At 43.7% G+C, this 24,667-nt stretch overlaps 1 protein-coding gene across 1 annotated transcript in view; it reads left to right on the plus strand.

Annotated features, from left to right (window-relative positions):
• Positions 1-18,770, plus strand: part of NEK11 (NIMA related kinase 11) — a 126,210-nt gene extending 107,440 nt beyond the window's left edge. The window contains exon 16 of the mRNA XM_051612092.1: positions 18,586-18,770. Coding sequence (XP_051468052.1) covers positions 18,586-18,745 — 160 coding nt within the window. The 3' untranslated portion in view covers positions 18,746-18,770. The remainder of the gene's footprint in view (positions 1-18,585) is intronic.
• Positions 18,771-24,667: the final 5,897 nt, after the last annotated feature.

The following is a 24,667-nucleotide window of genomic DNA, read 5'->3' on the forward strand; positions in this document are numbered from 1 at the left end:
CCATCTCAGGGGTTTAGAGGTGAAAAAATGATTTATGACTGGTGGTCAGAACAAATGAGTGAGAAGTGAGGTGTCAACAGAGCAAAGCAGCAGGGTACATCAGCACCGGCAGGCCTACACACACCACCTGCCTCCTAGAGAAGCACTGGCTTATTGTCACATGTGAGCATTTAGTGCACATGGATCAAGCTGAGGGGAGCCAGGAAAGGGATGTTTGCAATAGAGTCAAAGGTGCTGCCTGGAGAAGCAGACAACTGTGACTGCTCTCAATAGAGAGAGAGAAGGCAGGAAAATGAGGTGTTAATTAAGGAATTGAGCTAAACTCAGGAGCGCTGGAAGATGAGGGTGGAGTCATATGTACTTTATGGGTTTGATAGGCCAAGAGATACTCTTGAATCACTGTGTGTGGATGTACATCATAGCAAATCACAGGCATGGTTTGAGTCAGAAAGACTCTCACCAATGTGCCTATGCTGACTGACTTGTGGGTAGCTCTGTTCTCTATCCACACAGCTCATTTATTTGGTGAGAAATTCTGTTCACCACTTTCATTTGCATGTCAAGACCCTGTACATTGGTTGTATTGGGCTACTGGAAGTTAGCCACTGTCACAGTATGGCTTGGTGGTGACTGAGCTGGCAGGGCACTCTCAATGCCATGTCACAGTCTGTGGGTTTAGCACAGTGACCACCCAGTGCAGCAGCACTCAAAATGGGGAGCAGAAGGAGTTTTATTTCTAAGTCTGGTCTGGAGAGGGAAGGAAAGTGCAAGCTGTGAGTGAAACAGGGTTTTGGGGTGGCCAGAGAATATGACTGGGCAGAGACAGGACTGGCAAAGGAAGCCAGATGGTGGTAGGCCACCAGTAGTGTGGTAGTGTCTAGGGACAAGCAGACATTTCCATGCTGAACGAGAAATTACTTTGTAGTCCTCCCTGCACTCCCACCACTGCCTATCTCAAAACCACAAGTCTGATTTCTGTTCCCACTGATATGACCCCACATTATTGATTTTTTGTGATCCTACAGAAATCACAGGGATGATACTGAGCAACACAAAGAAATGAGCAGTTTGCAGTATCACCAAAGCACCTGTTAAGTGGCTTACAGACTGCTTAACTGACAGCTCAAAAACTACTTGTCAGTGAGGAATTATCATTTAACTGTGGTATTTTTTTTTTCTAGTGGGGTTTTCAAGGGTTGGTATGAGGCCAACACCACTCTGTGTTTCCATCAGTAGTCTGAAATTAAGTATAATTACTCTGCTGACAAAATGTGATGACACAACAATTTATAATTGGTCATGGTGGGAAGCAAAAAAATGCTTGACAGGGCCAGTTCCTGGGCTACAGTCAATGGATGCAGAATCACATCACCCCTGGAAAGGTTCCTAGGCCTCTTCTGACCCAGAAACTGAACAAGCATTTTTAATGTAGTGGTGTGATAAAACCTTTGCTAGCTGAATTTTTTAAAGTACAAGTGGAGGACTACTAGAGCTTATTAATAGAAAGGTGGGAGATGCTGACTGACTGTCTTTTTGGTACTGCATGCCATTTTGTTGGTCTTATTTTTGAAAAAGTCTTTGAAGAAGATGGAGAGGGACAGAAAAGATCCATGAAGGTTAGTCAATCACGTATACTGAAACTATAGCTCAGGTGATGTTTAACAAAGATGGAAGGTTAAAAGATGATTTGTTGATTTCTCATATTGGAGAAAACACCAAGTACCAAAAGCTCAGCTCTCGTTTATCTTGAGACAAAACAAGTACCAAAACCTGGCAAGGATTCCAACCATGTTCAGGTTGGCACTTTTAGCCACAAGGACCAGGGAAGAGGTTGATTCTCAGTGTCTGGTGGTCTGAAAATCAAGAACTAGAAACAGACTCTGGCCCTGTGCTGGCATGGGTATGAGGAGTGGCAGCTAGAAGGTCCAAGTCACTTGACTCAAATGCAGAGTTCAGTAAGTGAAATCAAGGACCTATACAAGGTAGCCTGTATATCACAGTAGTAGCCTGTAGTAGCCTTTCTGGCTTCCTGGGCAGCTCTGCAGGTATGGTTTTTATGAAGCAATACAAGCAAGAAACAGTTATTTTCTTAAGCAGGGTCTTTCCTCTGTTTGAAACTGCTTGGGCAAGCATAGGCTATTTGGAGAGGTGTAATCTGAAGGAACATCACACTGAGAGTGTCAACCAGGTCTGGTTTTCTTTTCCAAGGAAAAAGATGCAGACTGGTGGTATCTTTCTGAATTCTGCTACAGTGTTTTAGGTAATCAGGGGAAAACAAAGAACCAACCAAAAAACAGTTCAGAGGTGTCTCCACATCTGATTGCAAAAGTAGAAATCCTGTCTATTTAGTCTTTCCCCACTCAGCTCTTGTCACTCAGAGAAGGACTTCCATTGAAAGGAAGGATGTCTCATGGGTTTGCCAGACTGCAGTGTAATTGGCATCAATCCCTCGGGTCTAAGACTCAGAAGAAGTTTTCAAAGTTGAAATGACAGTAGTGCAAGAAATGGATTCCTCCTTCTCTCTAGCATCCCTGTGTGCAAGTCCCCTCCCTACAGAGCTTGCCAGTGGATTTGCTTGAGAAGACCACATGCTGTTTATGCCTTAACTCCGGCAGCATGTCAGGAAGGGAAGAGAAGCAAAAGTGACAGCACGTGGCAAGGTGCTTCCACAGAGATGCAGATGCTCTGGAGAGGAGCAATTCCCATCTGAGGCAGGAAGACGTGTCTCAGGCAGGTGGGTCTCAGGAGGATGCATGCAAAAAGACCTCTGAGTAGCTGCCCACTGACAAGCTGTCAGAGACAGTGACCCCTTGCTAACTAGAGTATCTCTAGTATCTGCATGCATGACTCAGACTTTGAAAAGCATTTCAAAGGCACTAACTGGATTCAGATAGGAAGTTCCTATTAGTTCCTCATTACTTGTTTGAATTATATGCTTAAATTAATGGATATTAATTTATTAGATTGAGGCTATTCAGATTGAGACAGTGTTTCTTCTGATGTCTTAGTCACTGACTGTGCAGAAACAATGGAGGAAAGATGGAGCAGTCACTGTGGAGGCCAAAACAGTTATTTCTAATAGCTTGCCAGAATAGGCCCACTGCTCACAGGCAGTCTGAGAAATTGTGATTAAATCCACAAAGCCTAGCTTTTCCTTGAGACAAGGTCTTGACCACATTCTGGGAGCTGAAGTTGTTAACCCGCAGCACAGGTCAAGCATCTCCTGCAGCCAGGGATAAAGACTAGCAGATCAGACAAGTAGGACATAGGGATGTGTGGGAAGTGAGCAGTGCCTGGAAGTTATACTTTAGGCAATGCAAGTGTTTGCTGACTGTATTTTCTACCTGTACATCATTGCTACTGGAGGCAGCCCAGAGCAGGCTATTTATCTGCTACCTGTCCTTTCTTGAGCCATATGACCATTTCAGTCCCTTGTCAGCTTTATGGCTCTAGTCTGGAGAAATGCAATAGGCATCCTCTCCTGACTGTCCAAGCAAGGAGGTGCTTTGTGGTTTAAACCTCACAAGCACTCCTCCCCACACTGAGATCTGGGTTTGAAGCAGAATGTGTATCGTTTCCTCTGAGAGAAGCAAACTGACTCAAGAGAGCCAATGCATGACCCATCAGATTATCTACTGCTCCCCATTTCAGACTGCAGAACTGGGAAGTGCTGATTCTTGTTGCTTTTCCTCCTTCTTCATTGTCATGGAAAGTATGAGCCACTGTTGGAAAGAAATGTAGTCATAGGTCTAGCTGGGTGATACCACGGACTAGGCAGGAAGAGAAAGCTGAGAGCATTGCAGCACTGGCACTGCTTGAGTGTCACACCACTCATAAACCTTGGGAAGGATGTGTTGAGGTCTTGACATTGTAAATATCTATATTGTAGATACACCAACTTTTTACCACAGGTACATAGGAACAACTCTATAAATTGTTACTATGTTCAATTGTTCACAGAGGTGTGGTACTCAGAGTAGAACCTCTTCCAAAATTTATCAAGAATTAGCAAAAATATAGCTATTTCAGGATATCTAGTGCTCTCTGAACAGTTTGCCTTGGGATGACAGCATACACCCTGGTTCTTTCTCATGGTCTTATTGCCCATAGGTAGACCAAGGCATGGCTGAGCACATCCAGAGAGCAGAAGCTGTGCTTTTGATAGCTGTCCTGCTGGGCTCTGTGCAACTCTTTCTTCTAGCTGAATAACGGGCAACTGGAAAGGGCAGCTGATGAGCAGCTATGTAAGAGCCTGGTAAATAATCTAACTGAGCTTTAAAAAGCCTATAGAACCTTCTGGTTTAGGCCAGTCAGGCAGGGGACCTGCTGCATGTGTCTGGTCTCCAGGGAACAGCATCAAGCTTACAGCCTCTCACGCTGCTCCAGTAAAGAAACAGAGCAACATCTACCAAAAGTTTTAGTGCCTCATTCCGAATCTCAGCTGCTGCTTAGTCTTGGAAACCTCAGTTTCCAAGTGTAATCCATCTGCCAGATCTCAACTGGCAACAACAAGGGCTGCACTTGAGCTTAACAGTGTGAGCCAGAAACAAGGAAAAGGTCTAAATTTTTTTTTGTTCTTAGTGAGTTTATGTTCCCAACTTGCAAAGAGAAATCAGATGGCTTAATGAACATTATTTTTGTTAAAGGAGGTAAGAATGTTCCAGCAAGGTAGGTAAGCAGTAACCATTGCAACTGTTTTCTAAAGTACAGCTAGAACGTCAACAATTTTTACTGTATTTTCTTCTGGTAAGGCAGCTAGTAGGTCAGATGATTGTTTCTCCCTGCTTTCTTGCACTAACCTAAATGAAGAAACTAGGATTCACTGTTTTGAGTTACAAGATCTGCAATGACCTATGCAACTTGACTCTTCCAGCTGCTTGTTGCATTATCTGGCCAGTCCACCCTGACACCTGTGCAAAACAAGGACATCCTAAGGCCTTTTGCTGGCCCTTCTCACCCAGTGCTCTCTGCTTGAGCAGATATCAACAGACACCTTCTCTGAGGCTTTGGAGGGAAAGGTGATGCCAGGCTGGAACTGGTGTGGAAGCTGAAAGGATCTTACAGAGTGATCTGATCTGTGTGTTGCAGCCATGTGAGGAGATTGGGTATGTGGTCAACACAAAGCTTCCTCTGTAATCCAGAGCGAGAGATAAGCACTGGGTTCCTATCTGAAGATAAAAACAGTCATATAATTAAGGATGGAGTGCTTGGGCAGGATGGCAGGTACAGTTATTTGGATGTATTAACTCTATTTGATTTATTTGATCTATTTGCCACTTTCCAAGGAGCTGTTTGGCAAATTCTCTTTGTCTTTCAACCCCTTTTCCCCCTCCTGTTTGTTTCTCATAGCAGCAGTCAGATATATCAACTATTACTAGAGTTGTTACACTCCATCTCTCCCCCAAAATAGAGAAAAAATTGTGAGGCTACAAAAATAAGCAGAAACCTAAAACGTTTTGTTTGATTTCAGGGGAGAAATGGCTTGGCCCTTAACCTGCATCACCATAATCTCAGTTTTCAGCACTGAAAGAACATCAGCCTTTGCTGAAGTCTTTCCTATTGACTTTGCCTAGGTGAAATCATACTGTTCCTGCTCTCAATGCTCTTACTCACTGTAATCCTCATATTGCTTTATCCAAAATCCTTAGCTGGATTCCTCCTTGCAATATTGAGACTATTATCTGTGTTGCCCAGCTCTGCATCTGTCTTTCTTGGGTTGCTTCCCCAAGACTCTCCCAGAGATTAAGGATGCCACTTCCAAGGATTTGGAGAGACCTTTGCAAGAGCAGCATTTTGTTCTCTCTGATTAGCCAGAGGAACTCACTCACTGATAGTACCAAACCAGAGTACCAGCCTTCTCCAGCAGCACTGCTGATTAAATAATGCCTGCTGGGGAAAATAAAAAAAAAAAAAGAGGCAAATAAGATAATGAAAACAATAAGTGCCATTCTAAACCACATCAGTCCTGTTATACCGGTAAAGGAGGACAGATGACTGAAGGACTGTGATGATCAGGATGTCCTTGGAAGTAACCAATAGCTTTTGTATCTGCCTTCCAGTGAATATATCTTTCACTGCCAGGAATATAATAAACTGAGTTTGTGTGGGCTGTAAATGATCTTTTTCCAAATTTCAGGGCTAAGTCTGGAGCTACTGCATAGGGCAGGGTATCACAAGCCATCTTTGTTCCTCCAAGGCTTCATGTTTCCCCATGTAATTGGAGCTGGAAAATTCAATCTTGCAAGTGCAGATACAAAACTGTTTCCTGCATTTCTCAGGCTCCCTGGGGGTCAGAAGTGTCTGCAGCATTGCAGGCCCTGGGACACAGAAATGTGGAGGTGTGTCAAGCAGTACTGATCAGGGCCACAGGTGGACACAGCTTTACATCTCAAAGCTGGGTTGAGCCTGAGACCAAAATAACAGTGCTATTTATGCTGGCATGTGTAAGCTTTGTCTTTCTCTTGATGTAGCATCTCTGCACAAGGCCAGCTGTATGTGCACCCAGCAGTAGAGAATAGCTGAGCTCTCCTCCAGAGTTACACTAGCAGAACTTCTTTCCATGAGCTGAGCCTCACCTGTAGCTGACCTTAATTTCCCTGTCCTCGGCACCCAGCAGCTTCACAGACTGAGGCTTGTGGCAGGGAGCTCTGAAGCCAGAAAGCCATATCTGAAAGGGCCACCAGGTCACCACTACAGCCAGGGATCTATACAGGAGACCATGAAAGAGCAAAGAAGAAAATAATAGCAAAAACAGAGCTGGAAAAAAATGAGGCCAGAATTGCACAGGAAATAGCAGCAAAGAAGAAAAAGTGTTGGAAATAGAGTCACTGCAAAGGTCATTGCAAAGGTTAGGGCAGACTCAGGGAGATGGCAATGACAGGAATAGTAAGCATGTCAGGACATGTAAATGCGTTCTTTTTCTACTGTTCATGGATAATGAGAGCATGGCTGGGGACAGCCATACACTTTCAAGGGGAGTAAAAGAAATAATGAAGGGATGCCTGGAAAGCCAGAGCGAGGGATAAAGGACTTGCCCTTGTAGGTTGTTAAAGTTTCATGGCAAGGATTCAGCTTCTGAGGATCTCAGCAATGAGCTGGGAGAAGCTGAGGCCGTGCTAGATGGGTGAACTTCCCTCATTATGCTGCCATTGTGGTCTTGTGGCAAGGTCAGACAAATGACACAGTAGTAATGACTCAGGATCCTGGAATTAAGCAGCTAGCAGGTGCAGCTGGATGGTGGAAAACACCTAGTGAAGGGTAATTTGATTTAAAATAGTCTTCAAGGACTAACAGAAGAAAATCATGCTTAACAAATTAGATGGAAACTTATTGTTCCTGAAGTGGATGACATTAAAAGCTGACAGGCAGATGCCGTGGGTGCAATTTACCTGGCCTTCGGTGCAACCTTCAGTATAGAATAAATGAATAAGTTAAATTTGCATTTATATAGCTCCTTTTCATTCACACACCCAGCAATGCACTTTGCAAACATCACATGGGCCATTCAAAAGATGCGTCCATGACAAGTTTGGACAAAGATTACTGGGAAAGTGGGTCCTGAAGAGGCTGTGGATTGAAAGCAAGGATGTCTTCTGTTGGAGGTGCATGGTCCACACTCAGGTGCACACTGTCTGCCTACAGAGAACCACTTAATGATGAGAACATTGGATTGCAAGTCACTTGGAAAACTATAGAAGTGAATTCCTGCTGGCCAACTGGCACCAACTCTCCCTCTCTTCAAGGGGAATTCCCAATGAAGTGGTGTTTGGGCTGTCCCAGGCCCTCTTTTGGCTTGTAGGTTACATGTGGATCTGAAGCTGCCTCACACCTTTCCAGGTCCTACAGCAGCAGGTGGAGCTCCATTACTCAGTACACCCCACTCTTGCTGAGGAGGGCCCCAAATTAACAAGTCCTTTATCCAAATGCATATAAAAAGCTTCTTTACTCTTAAGCACCTCTCCTATAGCAATAAACTAATGTATTTTACATTGTAGAAGCACCTAAAAGCCTCTTTTAGAATTGGTCGTAATATTTTCATTGGTGATGAGAGGGTTTTTTTCAGAAAAAAACAGCAGAATTGTTTGTAGGTTTCTGGAAACTGCTGGCAGTAGCAATCACTTCAAAGCTATGCAAGTCAGGAGGATGGATTTTTTTCACACAAAAAGTTTCAAAATCATTACTAATGCAGAAGAGTTAAAGATTACTTTTATGGCTCACTGGTGAAATTACTTTGGAATTTCAAACTGCCATCTCAGAAAAACCACTATTAACTGCTTCCCCAGGCCTGGCACCACACAAAGGAAGCTGGGTGGCCTGTCCTGGCACCACATTGTCACTAATGAGGAGACAGACTCTGCTATTCATCTTTCAAAGTTCATGGCCGAAAAATGAGTAGGAGTTTGTGGCATGTACAAGAAATGGACACTGTGGATTCATAAAGGTTTTCTAGCTTCAGTTCAGCTCCACTTTGAAAACTGAACTGTCACTTAACGCTTATTTTACTGAGGAGAGATTGTGAAAAAAATGGGAGAGAGGATGTAATCGGGATGAACTCCAAGCAGTTTCCTGAATCCTGGGAACCCAAAGAGAGGCATCAGGGAGGTCCTATCACCTGTGTTTTCAGGATATGGCCCAAGGACTGCAGCACTGTGACCCCAAATCTGGCAGGGAGGGACATAACTTTGTCTCCCTGTGCTGGGACCCAGGACACTAACGTGTACAGGCAGCCCCAGCCAGGCCACTCACTTCTTTGCTCTCTTCTGCACGATGCAGCCTTTGCTGCCTCAGGTAACTGACTCCACAGCAAGTGTGTCAGCAAGGATTTTAGCAGCCTGTTGGCATGAGGTCTGCTCTGTACTTTGCAGTTCCTAGTTATCCATTTATCTGATGGGCTGACAAGCACTTCATTAGCTCCAGCATTTCAGAGCCCCATGCTTGCACAAGGCTACATCCCTCTACAGCTGTATGGTACTGCAAACTTGTATGTGGAGGGGAGATCCATCAGCAGCTTAAGTGGCTCTAACTAGCTCCTTGCAATTTTCTGAAACAAAAGACATTCCCCTTTTCCTTCATAAATTGTAACCATTTATTTTCTGGTTCAAAGCTGTGTAAACGTGCCTTGCCAGTATAAATAACAATAACTTAAAAATCCATCTCAAAGTTGTCTCTTCTTCAAGCAATCCCCGACTTATTCCAAAAGCATTTACTCTGTGAAACTATGATAGAAATTGCACTGGCAGCCAAAGACAAGCTGTCTCCAGAGTCTGATTTTAACAGATTATTTTTATTAGAAAACACCGGGGAGTGTTAGTGAATGACAACTTGGAGAACTGGTTTATGGCAGTCTTTTCAACAGCTATTTCTCTGCACTTACTCCACATCAATCTTAAATGAGTATCTCCTGCAAGGCTTATCTCATCTGCTCCCATTTTAGAAACAACTTAATATAGTGCATTTATCACCTCTTCTCCACAAAGAAGCTTGGCTAGTTCTGCCTTTGCATGGCTCTCACGTGCAACTGAACCTTCATCTCCTTTTCCTAAAAAAATATGCTCCCGAGCCTTTTGATGAAGGGCATTTCCTCCTTCTCTCTCACTCCTTGAGGCTGACATATTTGGCAGTGTTCACGTTGTTGCACTAAACTGTTCATTTTTTGTAGTTCAGCTGTTAATGAGGGTCAGTAAAGGTAGTAGCAGGGTGTTTGTGATCCCACTGTCTGCCTTCATGGTTCAGCACCATAAGGCATGGGGCATGGTCAGCAGTACTGTTTTACGTCAGAGCAATGTGCTTTTCTTCCAGGCTTCCAGTGCCAGTCCATGTATGGGCACTGTGGCTTCTTGCAAAGCTCCTGAGATGGAGCTACAACCTGCCTAAGATCCCAGGTGCCACATATATATTAATTAACACCAATGTTGTTTAATGGTACCCAGTGTGCATTTTAATGAGACTTGCCCCTTAACATGTGCCAGGCCTAGGCCAGGCAGTGCTCTCATCTGAAACTCTACTGGAAAGGTAATACCTATATGATGGGAGAAAAATCTGTTTGGGCACAATGCAGCAATCCATTAGTGTCTTCCTTCTGCTTTTCATTCTTTTGCAGTAGAAACACTGATATGTGTTACAAACAGGAGGGATATGGGGTGTAATTAATACTGACTGAGATTCCAGGAGTTTTTTGTACAGCCTATGGGTAATTCTGAATTATTGGCTGGCCTTGGAGCCTTTTATCTCCAGCTCAGCTCTCATGAGGGCCAGCAGCAGTTTCAACTTCTGTGCTCAGTCCCTGTCCTTCACTTGATTTCTTGGAGAGGGGACAGGGAGAAGGGACCCACCTGTGTAGAGGGGAAAAAAAACCCCCACAAACCAAACCTACAATCTGCTGTTCCTGTGAGCCTGCCCCTCAGCCAGGACAGGACAGTTCACAGGCCCTCAGGGCACCACAGTGCTGGGGTGACTCTCACCAAGCTCCACAGGGCTTTCCTGTGTGACTTTAATTAAGCTGTTTTGCTAAGTTGGGGCTTTTTACTCTGATTTTGCCTCTCAGATCATCATGATGACCAGTTCTCTGCCCTCATACCTGATATTCCACCATCAGTATTTTATACTTAGCGGGCTCCCCTAGCAGACTCATGCACCCCCCCAATCCCACAGAAACCCTTTGCTCTCTCCTTCAGCTGGAGTGTTCGTACACTTTTACGCTGGATGGGGTCTTGACTCTCCTCCATCTCAGCATTGTCTCCACTGATGTCAGCTCTCCTCTCCCCTGGGATCCTGGGTGCCTTCCCGATGATGCAAGCATTTCCACATTATTGTTGTGCTTTGTCAATAACTGTCCCAGATGCTGCAGGTGAGTATCAAGGTGCCCATTCTAGTCTAAGGTGGTTGAACAGTTTCAGGAATAAGCCATAATTGGGTTTGCAGGGGTCAAAAATAGTGGCATTTCTCTTGCACGTAGTGTAAATATTGCTTGGTTTGTGTTCAGTTTGCTGTTGAAAGCTCCCACTGCATACTGGATTTGTGTGGACTTGATGGTATTCATGTTTTTATGCATTGGAATAATTTCTGGAGTGACCTGCTATTAGCCCACGTATTGACCACTTTCAAAAGAGGAATCAATTCTTCTTGATCCACCAAAACAGAGCAGAGTGTGGGCCCTGCAAAATGGTTGAACACAAGATGATTTTCTCAATGATGGAAAGGAGGAATGAGCAGGAGAAAAGGGGTAAATTAGCTCTTTTCATGTTGGACCACATAATAATAATAAATAAAAAGTAATTCAGAAATAAATGACTGAGTTGGATTTTTTTAAAACAAAACAAACTATAAACACACATCTATTCTCACACAAAACCCTGTAGGCAAAGAGGGGACTCATCCTGTTCCTGCCTGCCACTGGGAGCCATTATTTGTCTTTGCTTTGTTCTCACCACAAAGATGCAAATGGGGTATGGGGAGAAATGGCTCGGCAGGAATCTAAGCTCATGACAAACACAAGAGTAAATATTGGGCTGCTCTGTAAATGCAGTTCAGCTTCATCACTGTTCCTGCACAATAATGCTCTGCACTGTATGCTCAGACTCTCCCTCACAGGCTGCCTTTTGGGCATGGAGCATGGGCTGGGAAAGTGTTTTCAGAGCATATCCATGGTGATCTTCTGACTCCTCAGGGAAGATCTTAAAACCTTCCCCAGGCAACTCAAGGCTGCTGGGAATATTAAAGCCTGTCTTTGGTTCTTTCCAGAGAGACAGTAGAATGTGTCCACAGGAATTCCCTCACAACTGGAAGAGCAGAAATACATTTTTTAACCAGAATCCAGGCTGCAGCTCGTATCTATGGGGCCACCGACCTATGTTGATGAGGCCACCCAGCCAAGCCTGCCCAAGGCTAACTCAACATATTTGGAGATCTCAGCAGTGATATACATCCTTTTTTCTCCACTCTACTCCCCCTGGTCAGCCCTGCTTTGAAATGCAATTATATTTAATTGTTTACATTTAAAAAAAGAAAGCATAGCTGCTCAGGCTTTTTTCCACATTCTCTATCATCCCTCCCTACAGAGAAATGGAAATAGGTAAGTGTTTGGAGGATTCTTTAGTTTCTACTAGTGAAACACCTACTTAAACTAGATGAAGCAAGCAGTGTGTTTTCAAATAAATCCATGAAAATCACACCACTGAAACAGAGATGCTGGTGTCCAAGGCTTGGGAAGAAAATGTCTCTCCCTCCACCTCTCTTTGCTTTTCTCACTCATAGTGGTGGAGGCCAAAAGCCAGGTGTCTGGGGCAAACCTATTTTTTTCTTTAGATTTTTCCAAATTGCTGAGATTACAAATTCAGCAGATGTCAATGGTACTGCAAGTCCTCAGAAAGCACCTTGCAAGTCTGCACAGTCGGTGGTACCCAATGTACCTTAATCCTAGGGAAAACTTGGTTAGCTGTCTCAAAAAGCACAAGAAGAGCCCACACTTATGTCTGAAAATATCCTGGTCTTATCAAGGACCAGAGCATTCTACCTGAGTATCTTCATTCCATTTCTATGCCTATTGTTCTATCAACATATGGGTATCCTGAGAGCATCCTGAGTAAAAGATTATACAAAATCTTTCACCATTTGAGTAAGAGAACTGTTATCTAGCTTGTCAGGAAGACTCTGCTGTGCAGAAGGAGCCAAAAGGAGAAAACTGGTGGAGAAAAGGCTGGGTCTACAATAACAAGTAATGTCATCCAATAGGAGTAGATCTGTAGATCTACTGGTACCAAGAACTAAAGCACTATCTGTCAGGATTCTTTGGAAGAGCTCCAGCCTGGTCCTGTCAAGGCCATTAGAGGCTGGAAGTCATTAGGGATGTACCACATCTTCCAGTTTAGTTTCAGCTGGAGAGAACTTCAGTTTGTGTACTCTGTAATCATGCCGTGCTGCAAATCAACGTGCAGGAAGTGAAGATGATCACAGAATCACAGAATCTTAGGGGCTGGAAGGGACATTGAAAGATCATCTAGTCCAAGCCCCCTGCCAGAGCAGGATCACCCAGAGCACATCACATAGGAAGGCATCCAGGCAGGTTTTGAATGTCTCCAGCGAAGGAGACTCCACAACCTCTCTGGGCAGCCTGTTCCAGTGCTCTGTCACTCTCACAGTAAAGAATTTCTTCCTGATACTCACACGGAACATCCTATGCTCCAGTTTGCATCCATTGCCCCTTGTCCTATCACTGGACATCACTGAAAATGATCAGAAGATTTGCTTTGAAAGTGCTTCCTGGATTTGGACGAGAATTTAAACCAAAGGAGGAAAACCCTCACACTGATGAGCATTAAATAGCCATCTTTACATGTCCTTGAAGAAACCTAGAAAACCTCTGCCTATAAAGACATGAAAAACTGGTAAAACAGAGAAGATAAATTGTGGCTGACAAGGGGCTGTAGGATGAGGCTCCTCTTTGAGGAAAGGGCTAATAAATTAAATGTGACTTACAAAAGCTTTCCTTTTGAAAGGAGATAAATTCAGAGATCTGTCTCACCAGAAGTATGAGTACTAGGGAACCCAAAGATCCTGTCTTCTTATGAGAGCAGAGGCAACCTGTTTCCATCTTCTTGCACTACAACTTCTTGCAATGAAATTAGGCCCATGCCCTCATGAATTTGCCTTGTGTCCTCACCTGTCATGCAACAAAAAAACCCTGGAGGACTTGGCTGTTGCTCCAATGCGGCTTATGCTGTAGCAGCAGCTCCTGGAAACTAGGTGCTGCCTGGTGCTCAGGCATCCCTCACGAGTAATGGGGACAGCAAACCCAGCCCAAGCAGCTGGGTCATTGCTGTGGGGCTCAGTGTGTACTTAGAACCAGGGGGCTGAAAGCAGTTGAATTTTAAGATGGGCCAGCTAAGATACAACTTTGTGTTCTCAGCCATCAAAGAGCAGGTGTATATTTTGATCAAAACCTGGCTAAAGCATTTAGGATAAAGCTTGACTCCTAGCACAGCCTGGCAGAGAGAGAGAGGAAGGAAGTCAAGAGCAGGGCTGAGCTTGGCTGCTGGTTGGCTGAGTGTCAGGGTCTGCACCAGTGCATGTATTTTCAAAGCAATCCTGCAGCAAACAACAGAAAAATTCAGACCCTGCACACATTTCATGGGTCATAGAATAACTGAGGTCAGAAAGCAGCTTGGGATCATCCGGCTCCACTCCAAACCACAGCAGGGATAACCCCCAAATCAGAGTTGGTCACTTAGGGCCTCATTCAGCTAGGTAGTGAAAAATTTCAAAGGATGGAGACTCCAGCACTTAACCTCTCCCATAGTGATTTTTTTTTTTTTTTCTTCTTTTGTCCAAAGTTCTCCTTGCTGCAGCCTGTGCCCATTGATCTTAAAGTTTGCAGTGATGCCTCACATGCAGCTGCTGCTCCACCACAGAGCTCCTCCTCACTGACAGCCCCAGCCCCAGGGATGTCCCAGGTTCAGGATTTCAAATTTGGTTTTGCTGAGCTTCAGGATGTTATAGTCAGGATGTGGTCCCATGGGTCTCCAGTCAGCCTTTTTTAGAGCAGCTCTCAGCTAGTATTGTTAATGAAGGCTTACCACAATCAGCAGCAAAAGCATTAGGACCTGTCTCTGAATTCAGGGAAAAGTACTAAATGCAAGGCAGTCCTCTAGAGGATGACAGGACAAAGGACATGAAAAAAGAAATACAGACTGTCCCAGTCCCTGGTGTATTTTCTTGGGCGATGAGACCTGAGGACTATGTGGAGCTTATTCAATGGGTATCAATTTCTAACCAACAGTGGCTGCACACAAATACACACTACACTTCAGCAGGGCCTGAAGCTGTGACCCCTGAAGCAGAGACCTCTAACACTTCTGCTCAGAGCAAACCACTTGTGTCTTGAAACTCAAGAATAATCTGTTCACCCTCTGGGACCAGCCACTTGAGGGAGCCAAGATGACATCCAAGAGCCAGCAGCTTATATAAGCATTTTCAGAGCATTTTAACTGGAATCAGCCTTTTTCTGTAAGGCTAAATCTACTGGGTCAGAAAGCTCTGAGAGCTTCTGTCTCAGATTGAAACACTTTTGAATTTGAATTCCAAATAAAGTCTTGCACAGCTGTGCTGTGGTTGTGTTTTGTCTGTCCCCTTTGGTAACTTTTGATGGCATGTGGGTCAATTCCCAATTGATTTGATAGCTCTTCAGTAGTCTTAACATTATCTTTCTACAAGCTGCATGAAAACAGACAGAAAATAGTCATGAAGGTTGGTAACGTGAGGTCCTTTTATGAAGTCAGCTAATGGAGCTGGGAAGAAAAAATATACAACTTCTTGGCCTGCAAAATTTCCTTCAGGACCAAGCCTACTGTCTCCATCTTAAACATTAGAGACCTCACAGAGGAGAAAGTTACAGGTGAGTTATAGGAAAGAAGTTAAATGCTGTAGAAAATCAGGATCCAGGGGTCAAGCAGACACTCAATTACATATAACCCAGTGACTTTTTCAACATGGATCCCTTTTCCTGCCATCCCCACCCCCACAACTCCCTCTACCCAAAAGCCAGGTACTATTTTCTCCCCTCGTGAAATCCCTCTGCTACCTTAATGATAAGTCAGCATTTTCATGAACATCATGATTCCAAGGAGAAAGCTCAGAGGCTTAATGTGCCCTAGCTTTTTGGCCCATGAGATTTACCATACATTGAAGATTCCTCCAAGGAGTCAAGAGACTTCTCCAACTCTTTTGAATCGCATGAGAAATCTTGCCTCTCCTAGTAGGACTTTGTACTATCGGATTCAGCAGTTTCACTCTCAGGTTAGCTGCATGCCAACCACCCCACTGACCCTGTCTGAGGGTGGTGGGACCTTGTAGCCATGGTGGTCTTGTCTCTGAAGGCCCACAGTCTCCTAGGCATGGCATGAAGAAGGAAAACTGAGTTAAGGCAAGAGACAAAGGGAGGCAGAGCAACCTAAAAGAAAGGTTTAAATTGAACACTTACCTAGCACTTACAAGGACCACCAAACCCCTCCCTCTACAGTTTTACTAAGTTGTAGTCTTCTGTGAGTGTATTATGGACAAGACAGGTTATTTGCAAAGGAAAATGGTAAAACATTGTTCAATTTTTGTAAGCCATTGTTCAAGTTTCCTTTAAAATGCTGTTCAAGTCTAAAAAATGATTGCTGCGAGTCTATGGAAAGTGACAACACAACCCTTTGATTTTACTTGTAATTCATCTCCATGCATACTGGGGAATACCATTAGCATTTTGGCAGTCCTGTTACATTATGAGGTCTCATTTGTGTTTCTGTTTTTCCCCCACGTGGATTTGTTTCTTGTCCACATCAAAATGCAGAGACTGCTTCATCCATCAGGTCCATGGCATGCATAGGAGATGTTATCAAAACGTGTCTTATATCCTGGCAAGGAAAACTCATTGTCAGCAGAGACATTCAGCAAGTGGACAGAAACAGATGCCTGAAATAAAGTTTTCATATTAGCAGATACTGTACCAAATATATCAGCAAATAGAAAATTAATAAAAATTACAGCAATCACATAATTGCTATACATTGAAGTACAACAGCAGCAAGTCCAGCCTATAATACCACTTGACTGTAAGGCACCTGGGCTAGGAATAGGATTAGCACTTGACAAAAGGATGATAATGAACCTCATGCCTCTTGCCCAGAGCAAACTTGTCTTCTGAATAGACAGAAGGTATCAATTCAAGAGTGTTAAATCTATGTGCTTTTAAAAAAGACCCCATTTTCTAGTGCATGTCTGCATGTCTCTCTCTCTCTCTCTCTCTCTCTTCATAGGCCTATATATGTAAAAACACACTTATATTTGTTCCCTCAGTGTCATGAAAGATGGAATGGCCCGCAGGTAAAATGCCTATACACGGAGCTTCATGGTATAAAAAGCTGTCCTACCAGCATTCCCAATTATATATTGCAGAAGCTATTGTGAAGGAGTAAAAGCAAGCACGAGTGCCCTTCACCTTCTGTTGTCTTGTCCTTGTATTCAGGAAAAAACGTGCCTATATTTAGAAAGTAGAATTAGCACTGAAGCAATTTTCACATCACTGGTCCTTCAGCCTCCTCAAATATTGTTTGTGGTATCTTCTTTCATGCAAGGGGATGGGGCCACATAAAAGCAATCAGAAGGATGGAAATGTTCTCAGCAGGAGGAAAAGGGATTATCAAAAAATAGAGGCATGAGACTTCCAAATGTTTTGTAGTCCTGGGCATCCATATGTCATTTGAGCTATATAGAGTGCTAACAGATCTAAAAATAAAGAATGCATTATTTATTAACTTATTAAGCTTTCAAAAAGGGAGCTGAATACGTTTGGCTAATAAGTGACATCAGGACACATCCATGGGAAGACACAGGGTCTGATAAGGAACACTTACAGATCTTCGTGAAGCCACTTAGGAACTTACTTTTCTTCTAGGGAAAATACATAGAACAGTGCCATGTTTTTGGTGAGTTTGATGGCATCTATAGGCCATCCAATACCTGCCCATGCCCAGCTTCCCCTAGGTAGATAGGCATAATTCAAGATCTATTTCAGAACAAGATTTCTCCAAAGGAAAATATGACCCAAGGGAAATAAGATACCAGAGAACAAATTAAATGGAGACAACAAGCCACTGATAACAAAGCAAAAAAGCTGCTTGGTGGGATCTCATGACCTTCCAGCCCTTTGAGATGAGCGAAACAAAATGCTCAGTGCAGAGGATGCATAATTAGTTCACAAGCAGGACAGCTTGGATCAGCTTTCTCAGGCCACTTTCTTCCAAAATCTGCATCTGTATTTGCACCCTTGCAGGACTTTGTTGGCTGATGAGGTAGGAAGGGAAAAAAAAATATTCTCCTCAGCCCTTGATTTCAAGACATGCTTTATATATAGGCTTTTTTACATTTTTATCCCCCACATTCTGCCACAGCCTTTCTTGCAACCTCACCTTTAAAACTACACTGTGGATCAGCCCAAGGACCCAGTCTGAATGCAATAGTGCTGTCTGGGTGCCTATCAATAACTTCTGAAGCCACCAGGCTGTTTAATTGTACTTGGCAGGCTGAAGTTTCAGGGAGGAAGTTTCCACTAGTTATATTAGAAAAAAAAATAGGGGGGAAAAGTGTCAAGGAATGCCAGTGAGTGTTCCAGGCTGCATGCTGAACTCAGCTCATTCTCAAGAAAAGAGAGCTTCACCTAAAGGCACAAGGTCTCGGAACCATAAAATTGCTTTTGTTGGAAAGGACCTTTAAGATCCTCAAATCCAAGTGTTAATGTAGAACTGCCAAGTCCACTGCTACCCCACGTACCTGAGCATCTCATCTATACATCTCCAGGGAAGGTGACTCGTCTGCTTCCTTGGGCAGCCTGTTCCAGTGCTTGACAATCCTTGCAGTAAAGATTTTTTCCCTAATATCCAATGCCTCCTCTGGCACAACTGGAGGCCATTTCCGCTTGTTCTTTCACTCGTTATTTGGGAGAAGAGACCAACCCCCACGTCACTACAACAGTCTTAGCACAGGTTTCATGTTTTTGCCCATGGGATTACTTACTTGTTTTATGATTTTATTTTATTCCATTTTCTCCAGATTGCCAGAAGCTGGTCTGAGATGTAATGGAAAGAAGAACCATTGTCTGTGTTTTAAAAGGAAATCCTACCAAAAGAAGAACAGGTTCTGTTTTGAACTGACTGTTTTAATTTTTATATTCAAAGAGAAAAAGAGAAACTTTTTTCTGTTCTACCTGTAAAATTATATTACTTCTTGGTTTTGAAAAGGTCACATCACCTGATGCAATAATTGCATGCAGCTGTTATGTAATTGTTCCTCATCTTTCTATAAAAGATCTGTAATTGGAAGAGTTTCTTGGATGTTATTATGTGGCAGGTACCTCCTGGGACCAACAACAATAACTATTCATCTGGAGGCAACAGCTCCCCACTGGGAGCTCAGAGCTGCCTGCAGGAGCTGGCGTGGACCTGGGGAAGTTACGTGTTCCAGCTCTTCGCTGTGGAAGACAACGGCAGAGCGTGGGCAGGTGAACATTGTCTGCTCCATCTGTCTCACCAGCTAAATGAGTCAGCTTGGAAAGCAGCACACACATCCAAGCACCATTCCCCTCCCCAGAACCAGGGGCAAAAAAAAATCTCCACCTGCAAGGGTCAAACACTGCCCACAGCCAAGCAACCGCAGCGTGGCAGCTCAGCTGGCTGCCCGGTGATGCAGGTTTGCAGAAAAAAAAGGTTTGCAGATCTGAATCCCAGCTTACTGGAAAGCCCATGTTGGGACTAAATGTCAACGTATTAAAGGAAAAAAAGGGACCCACCTCTGAGTTCCCTCTGGCTGGCTGCAAAGCCCTGCTTTGGGTGATGGTATTGCCCAGCCTTCCCAAACCCACAAAACTCTTTTTAAGTCCTCACTCTCCAGCTTTACCTGGAAGGGATGGTAAAAGTCACACAATATTTACATACTACATTTACATTAGAAAGCTGACTTCAAGTGGAGGCTCATACTTTATAACTCAGTGCTTACGAGTTTCTATTCATAAGGGTTATAGCGAAGCAATACATTTTTTTCCACTCAGTTGACTGAATTGGGTGTCACTAATTTCCATCTTCTGAAGGCTGGCAAGAACAAAGTGACTGATATATACAGGTCCTCTCCTAAGGGAGCAAGTGCCAGAATAACTCCTCTGAGGAGCTCCCCCATGCCAGAGTGGCACCTAATGCTAACTGCAATGCCAGAGTTAATTGCAGAAGTCAGCTGTTACACTTCATCTATGAGTTCCACTCAGTTTAATTAACCTTTTGGGAATTAGCATTTTGTTGACTTACAGTACCTGCTTTGAATTTCTGGCAGTGTTATAGAAACACTGTCTTGATTGCAGAGTGGCTTCATTCACTCAGAGGCAGGTGATGTCCAAAGACAATGATTTAAAGAATGGTCCCTGAGCAGCAGTACGTTGACCCTAGATTGGAAGAACCTGGAAAGAAACAGCCTATACCTTTACTGGAACCTGGCTCATGCCCCACTGTGCTGGAATTGCTCATTCACCCTCCCCTTGGGGTGAAGTGCAGGTTCCTTGCCCCTCTCAAAGTCTCCTGAACACATTTCATACTTGTTCATCACTTTGTGTTCACAGTCATTTCCAAACACCTTCTTCCAGTTGGCAGCTGCTTTGCCTGAGTTTACCAAATAACTCTGGAAAAGCCATCAGCTGACAACCTGCTGGTTGCAAGAAATGGTGCCCATCACAAGCAAGTGCAAATCACTGCTGTACCTGGGATGGACTTCTCCCATTCATATGCTGTCTCCTGGTGCAGTGAGCTGTCGATAAGTCCAAGGAAGCATCCAGCCAGGAATCAGACATAAGTTTGGCTGAGCAATGTGAGTCTTGGGGCTTGCAGCTATCCAAGAGCCCATCTGGCCTTGGAATACTGTTCTGTTCAGGTTTCTTAAATCAAGCTGGCAGGAATATGTTCATCAAGGAAAGATTTTCCAGTCTCTCTGAAGAAGGCTGTACTGGCTCCTTCTCCCATGCCTCACCTTACATCTGGTCTGTGGCTTTTTCCCTCTTTGCTCATTTCTGAGTGACATCTGAGAAACCACTGCGAGGGGCATGAGATGAGATTATGGCAGGGGGCCCAAGGGAACAAGAGTCACAGGGGCTGCAGCAAGTCAGGCTGGTGCTTGGGCTGGAAGGAGCTGCAGCAGGATCCCTTTACTGGGGTGCAGGAAAGGGAGGTAAGCATGGATGTGCACTGGCTGGTGGCAGGCTGGGGATACCAGACACAACACGCCTGCCAAAGGTTGCAAAGATGCTAGTCACTGCTGAGTGGTGTCCATGTTGACATGCCCACTCCAATTTCTTGCTGTTTCTCCTGTGGTTTTTTTTTTTCCTGATTCAGCCACCACAACCGCATCTGAGAGGAGACAGCATCTGGCCAAGGTGTTTGTCACAGAGCAAGGGATACCCAGCCCATCTTGGCTGGCTTGCATGCATCTCTGGCAAAGGTAGCTGGCTTGGCCTCACCAGGAGAGGACTGTTTCTCCCAGTGCTGACTTAACCATCCTCATGCCAGGAACTAACCTCCTACCCTTCTCCATGCCAAATGAATCCCAAGATTAAACACCACCTGTTTGGACCTCTCCTTCTTCCAGCAAAGCATCCGGAACAGCATCTTCAGCATGTCAGCACCCAATGCACCCTCAGCAACTCCCTCTGCAGCAGGCTGACCTGGCCTCCTACCATCTGCTCTGTGGTTGACTTTCTCCCCTGCCTTTGAAGACTGCTGAGAACCAAGGAAAATCAATGTGGCTTGGTCAGATGATTGTGGATTGTGTTCTGGGGAGAGAACTGAAAAAAACACATTAAAGATATCCTGGATCGATAGGATTCATGCAACATTTGAGCTTCTCCTGTTAGCTTTCATACTAATGCACTTTCATCTCTAGGTCTGGTTTGGGGGACTTTAATGGGTTCTAGTGTAAAAACAGGTTTTTATGGAAAAGGTAAGAAGGGTCTGATCTGTGAATACACACCAAGAAACACTGGTTTTCCCATAAGCATATGTAATTACAAAAAAAAGGTACTGCTTTCCCTTCCCTACCAGAGATCTAAAAAGTTCTTGCTCTGAAGTCTGTCTGTAATTTAAGAGTATAAATAAGAAACACAGAAGACAAACTATAAAAAAGTTTAATTTAGGTAATTTAGAAAGTTTATGCACAGACATTCAGCCATTTTCCTGGCAATTTAGCATTCACTACAGAAGATAACATAACGTTTACACCCTTTGCATCAGAAAAAAAGCAAAGTAGTCTGCTATCAAAGGAATTGTCTCTTGCACATTTTCTGATTGAGGCTTGGTGAGGTTTTTTTATCCCCCCTCCAGGTATATCAGTCTTGGCATGAAATCGAATAATTACTGCTGGTTTGTAAGGAAAGGTGATAATCTGAAGCACATTCTGGACTCCTATTTCTTGAGGGGATGTAGTTGAAAACTCTTCAACTGCAGTTTTCAATATTGCTAAACTACAATACTATTCAATGTAGGAGTGACTGATTTGCTGCCATGTTGTTTGAGACTACATTCAGCTGACCACTTGTGTATTTCCACTTCTTGGAAAATTCTTTGGAAGAAAACAGCATCATTAATTTCATACCAATTTTTTATTTTATAAGAAAGTGAATAAAGCTCAGTTGGACTGCTTCTCTTTGGGATTTACAGGGGATGAAGCTTCAAAAGGGTCCTTGCTTCACCTAGCTGATGTGTTTCCTATAAACAGAGCGAGTCACTATTTCAGAGAATGAATTTGCTGTGGTTATTATATGTCAGGGAAAACATTTTATTGTTAGGCTGTTTTTATAAATAAACACCACATTTGATTCGTCAGTCCACCCACACTCTATTTTGTCAATGGAGTTACAACAGAACAGCATGGTTTTATAGAAGGAGAATCATGCTTATTATTCTCTTAAGTCACACATTTTTCCCAGTCCTTCTACTTCATAAAATTATTCATTTTAGTGTATTATTCATTCCTCCCCACCCTCATCCAGTCCAGGATATTTGCCCTATTAATGTAGTTAAGAGTGGTGGTTTGCACCTAAACAAAAGCAGTGGGTCACTTCTCTTCCAAAATCCACTGAAACAGGTGAGACATCCCACCCCATCCCATTTTTCTTAGTAAGTAGCATTTGGCTGGGCTGTCCAGGCTTTAGTTTTTCACCTAAAGATGCAAGGAAATTCCCAGCTGAGATTATAGTGCCATCTACATTAATTATGTACCTAATTCTCATCACTCTGGAAGGAGAGTCAAACCCCTGGGCTCCTGGGAGTTCAATCCTGTTTGATGATCAAATGCACTGGCTCCCTCTTCTCAGCTCTCTGTGGATCTCACCCTTGCCAAACCCCTCCAGCCCCATAGCAGGGACCAGGCGTTCAGGAAATCCTCTCTGAACATCAGCTGCAATAAAAAAAAAACAACAACAACAACAAAAAAACCAAACAACCAAACCAAAACAAAAAAACAACAAACCAAATCCTTCATATCACCCTTGGTTGTGCCTGCTTGGGTCAAAACTCTACCTTCCTGAAACATTTTATTTATGACCTTTTGCATTTTATTTTACCTTGTCCTTCAGCTAAATAACAGCAGAGATGATATGAAAGTGAAGGCTGCTCTGGAGATGATGGATGAGGCTTCTCATGCTTCCCACCGCTTGCAGCCCATGAGTCATTTGCTAATTTCCTCAGCTAAAACTGACAGACAATTGCCAGGCATTTCATCACAGCCAAAGAGATATTTCAGTACTCTCGGTCTACCTTTTGATAGCAGTGGCTGCAAAAACTGCTGCCTACAACGTTGTCTCTCAAAGCTTTAATATTTTATTGCTGTTGCTTTGAGTTCTTGCTCTCTTGCCTCTGCTACAGTGAAGACTATTGAAATATAATAGTGTGCAATATGGTGCATCTTGCATCTTTGCTGCTCCAAATCTCTCTTCTGTAGCTGCTCCTTTACAGAACATTACTCAAGAACTATTCTGTCAACTGCTTATGGAAATACTGAAATAAACAGCATTTTTGCTGGGTATTTTTTAAAGGCTTTTGTAAAAGGAACTCTGTCTCTCCCAGTTCCTTCTTTATCACAGATTATAATCTTTAATGTAAATTTAATAGAATCATAGAATCATCCTGGTTGGAAGGGACCTTGAAGATCCTCAAGTCCAACCATAACCTAAATCCCCCTACCATAACCTGATTTACCCATTCAGTGCTTAAATCATGTCACTAAGCAATATATCTACATTTCTTTTAAACACTTCCAGGGATGGTGACTCCACCACCTCCCTGGGCAGCCTGTTCCACTCTCCAACCGCTCTTTTGGTAAATAAATTATTTATAATATCCAGCCTAAACCTCCCCTGGTGCAGCTTCAGGCCATTTCCTCTTGTCCTGTCATTATTCACTTGAGAGAAGAGGCCAACTCCCACCTCCCTACAACCTCCTTTCAGGTAGTTGTAGAGAGCAATGAGGTCTCCCCTCAGCCTCCTCTTCTTCAAACTAAATCTCAGTTCACTCAGCTGCTCCTCAGGGGGCTTATTCTCCAGACCTTTCACCAGCTTAGCGAAAGTATTTTAGTACTTATAGTTTAGTGCAATAACTAACAAAAATCACAAAGCTTTCCCTCCTGCCCCAAATCCTTTGGCTGAACTCTCAGCTACACTAGACAGAGTGTCGCACTGCAGATCCTGCTGGCCTGTCACTGAGACCACCTGCTCCTCGCGGCTCAGGGACTGGGGTTGTTCTCCACGGGTCGCAAGGTGACCCAGTGTGTGGCTGGGACCAGCTTCAGAGATCCCCAGCGGAGGAGCCTATACAAGCAGGACCCTGACTGTGAAGTAAGGACCCTGTGTTCTACCAGTAGCTGATACAGGGGAAGTTTTTAGGGCTGCTCATTGTAATGAAAGCCATGGGATGTTCCATGCTCAGTCAGAAAGTCTTCAGTCACCTCATCCTTGCAAGGCCTTTTAAGAGATTTTATAATCAATCAAAGCCAAGAGGTCCTGTCTGATGCACAGTCTTTTCAAACTGATCAAATGCCCCATATTAAAATTCACAGTCTTCCCTTGCAGAGGATGCTCCAGCTTCAGAAAAAATAATGTACCATA

Source organism: Apus apus, chromosome 2, assembly GCF_020740795.1.
Source record: "Apus apus isolate bApuApu2 chromosome 2, bApuApu2.pri.cur, whole genome shotgun sequence".
Lineage (NCBI taxonomy): Eukaryota > Metazoa > Chordata > Aves > Apodiformes > Apodidae > Apus > Apus apus.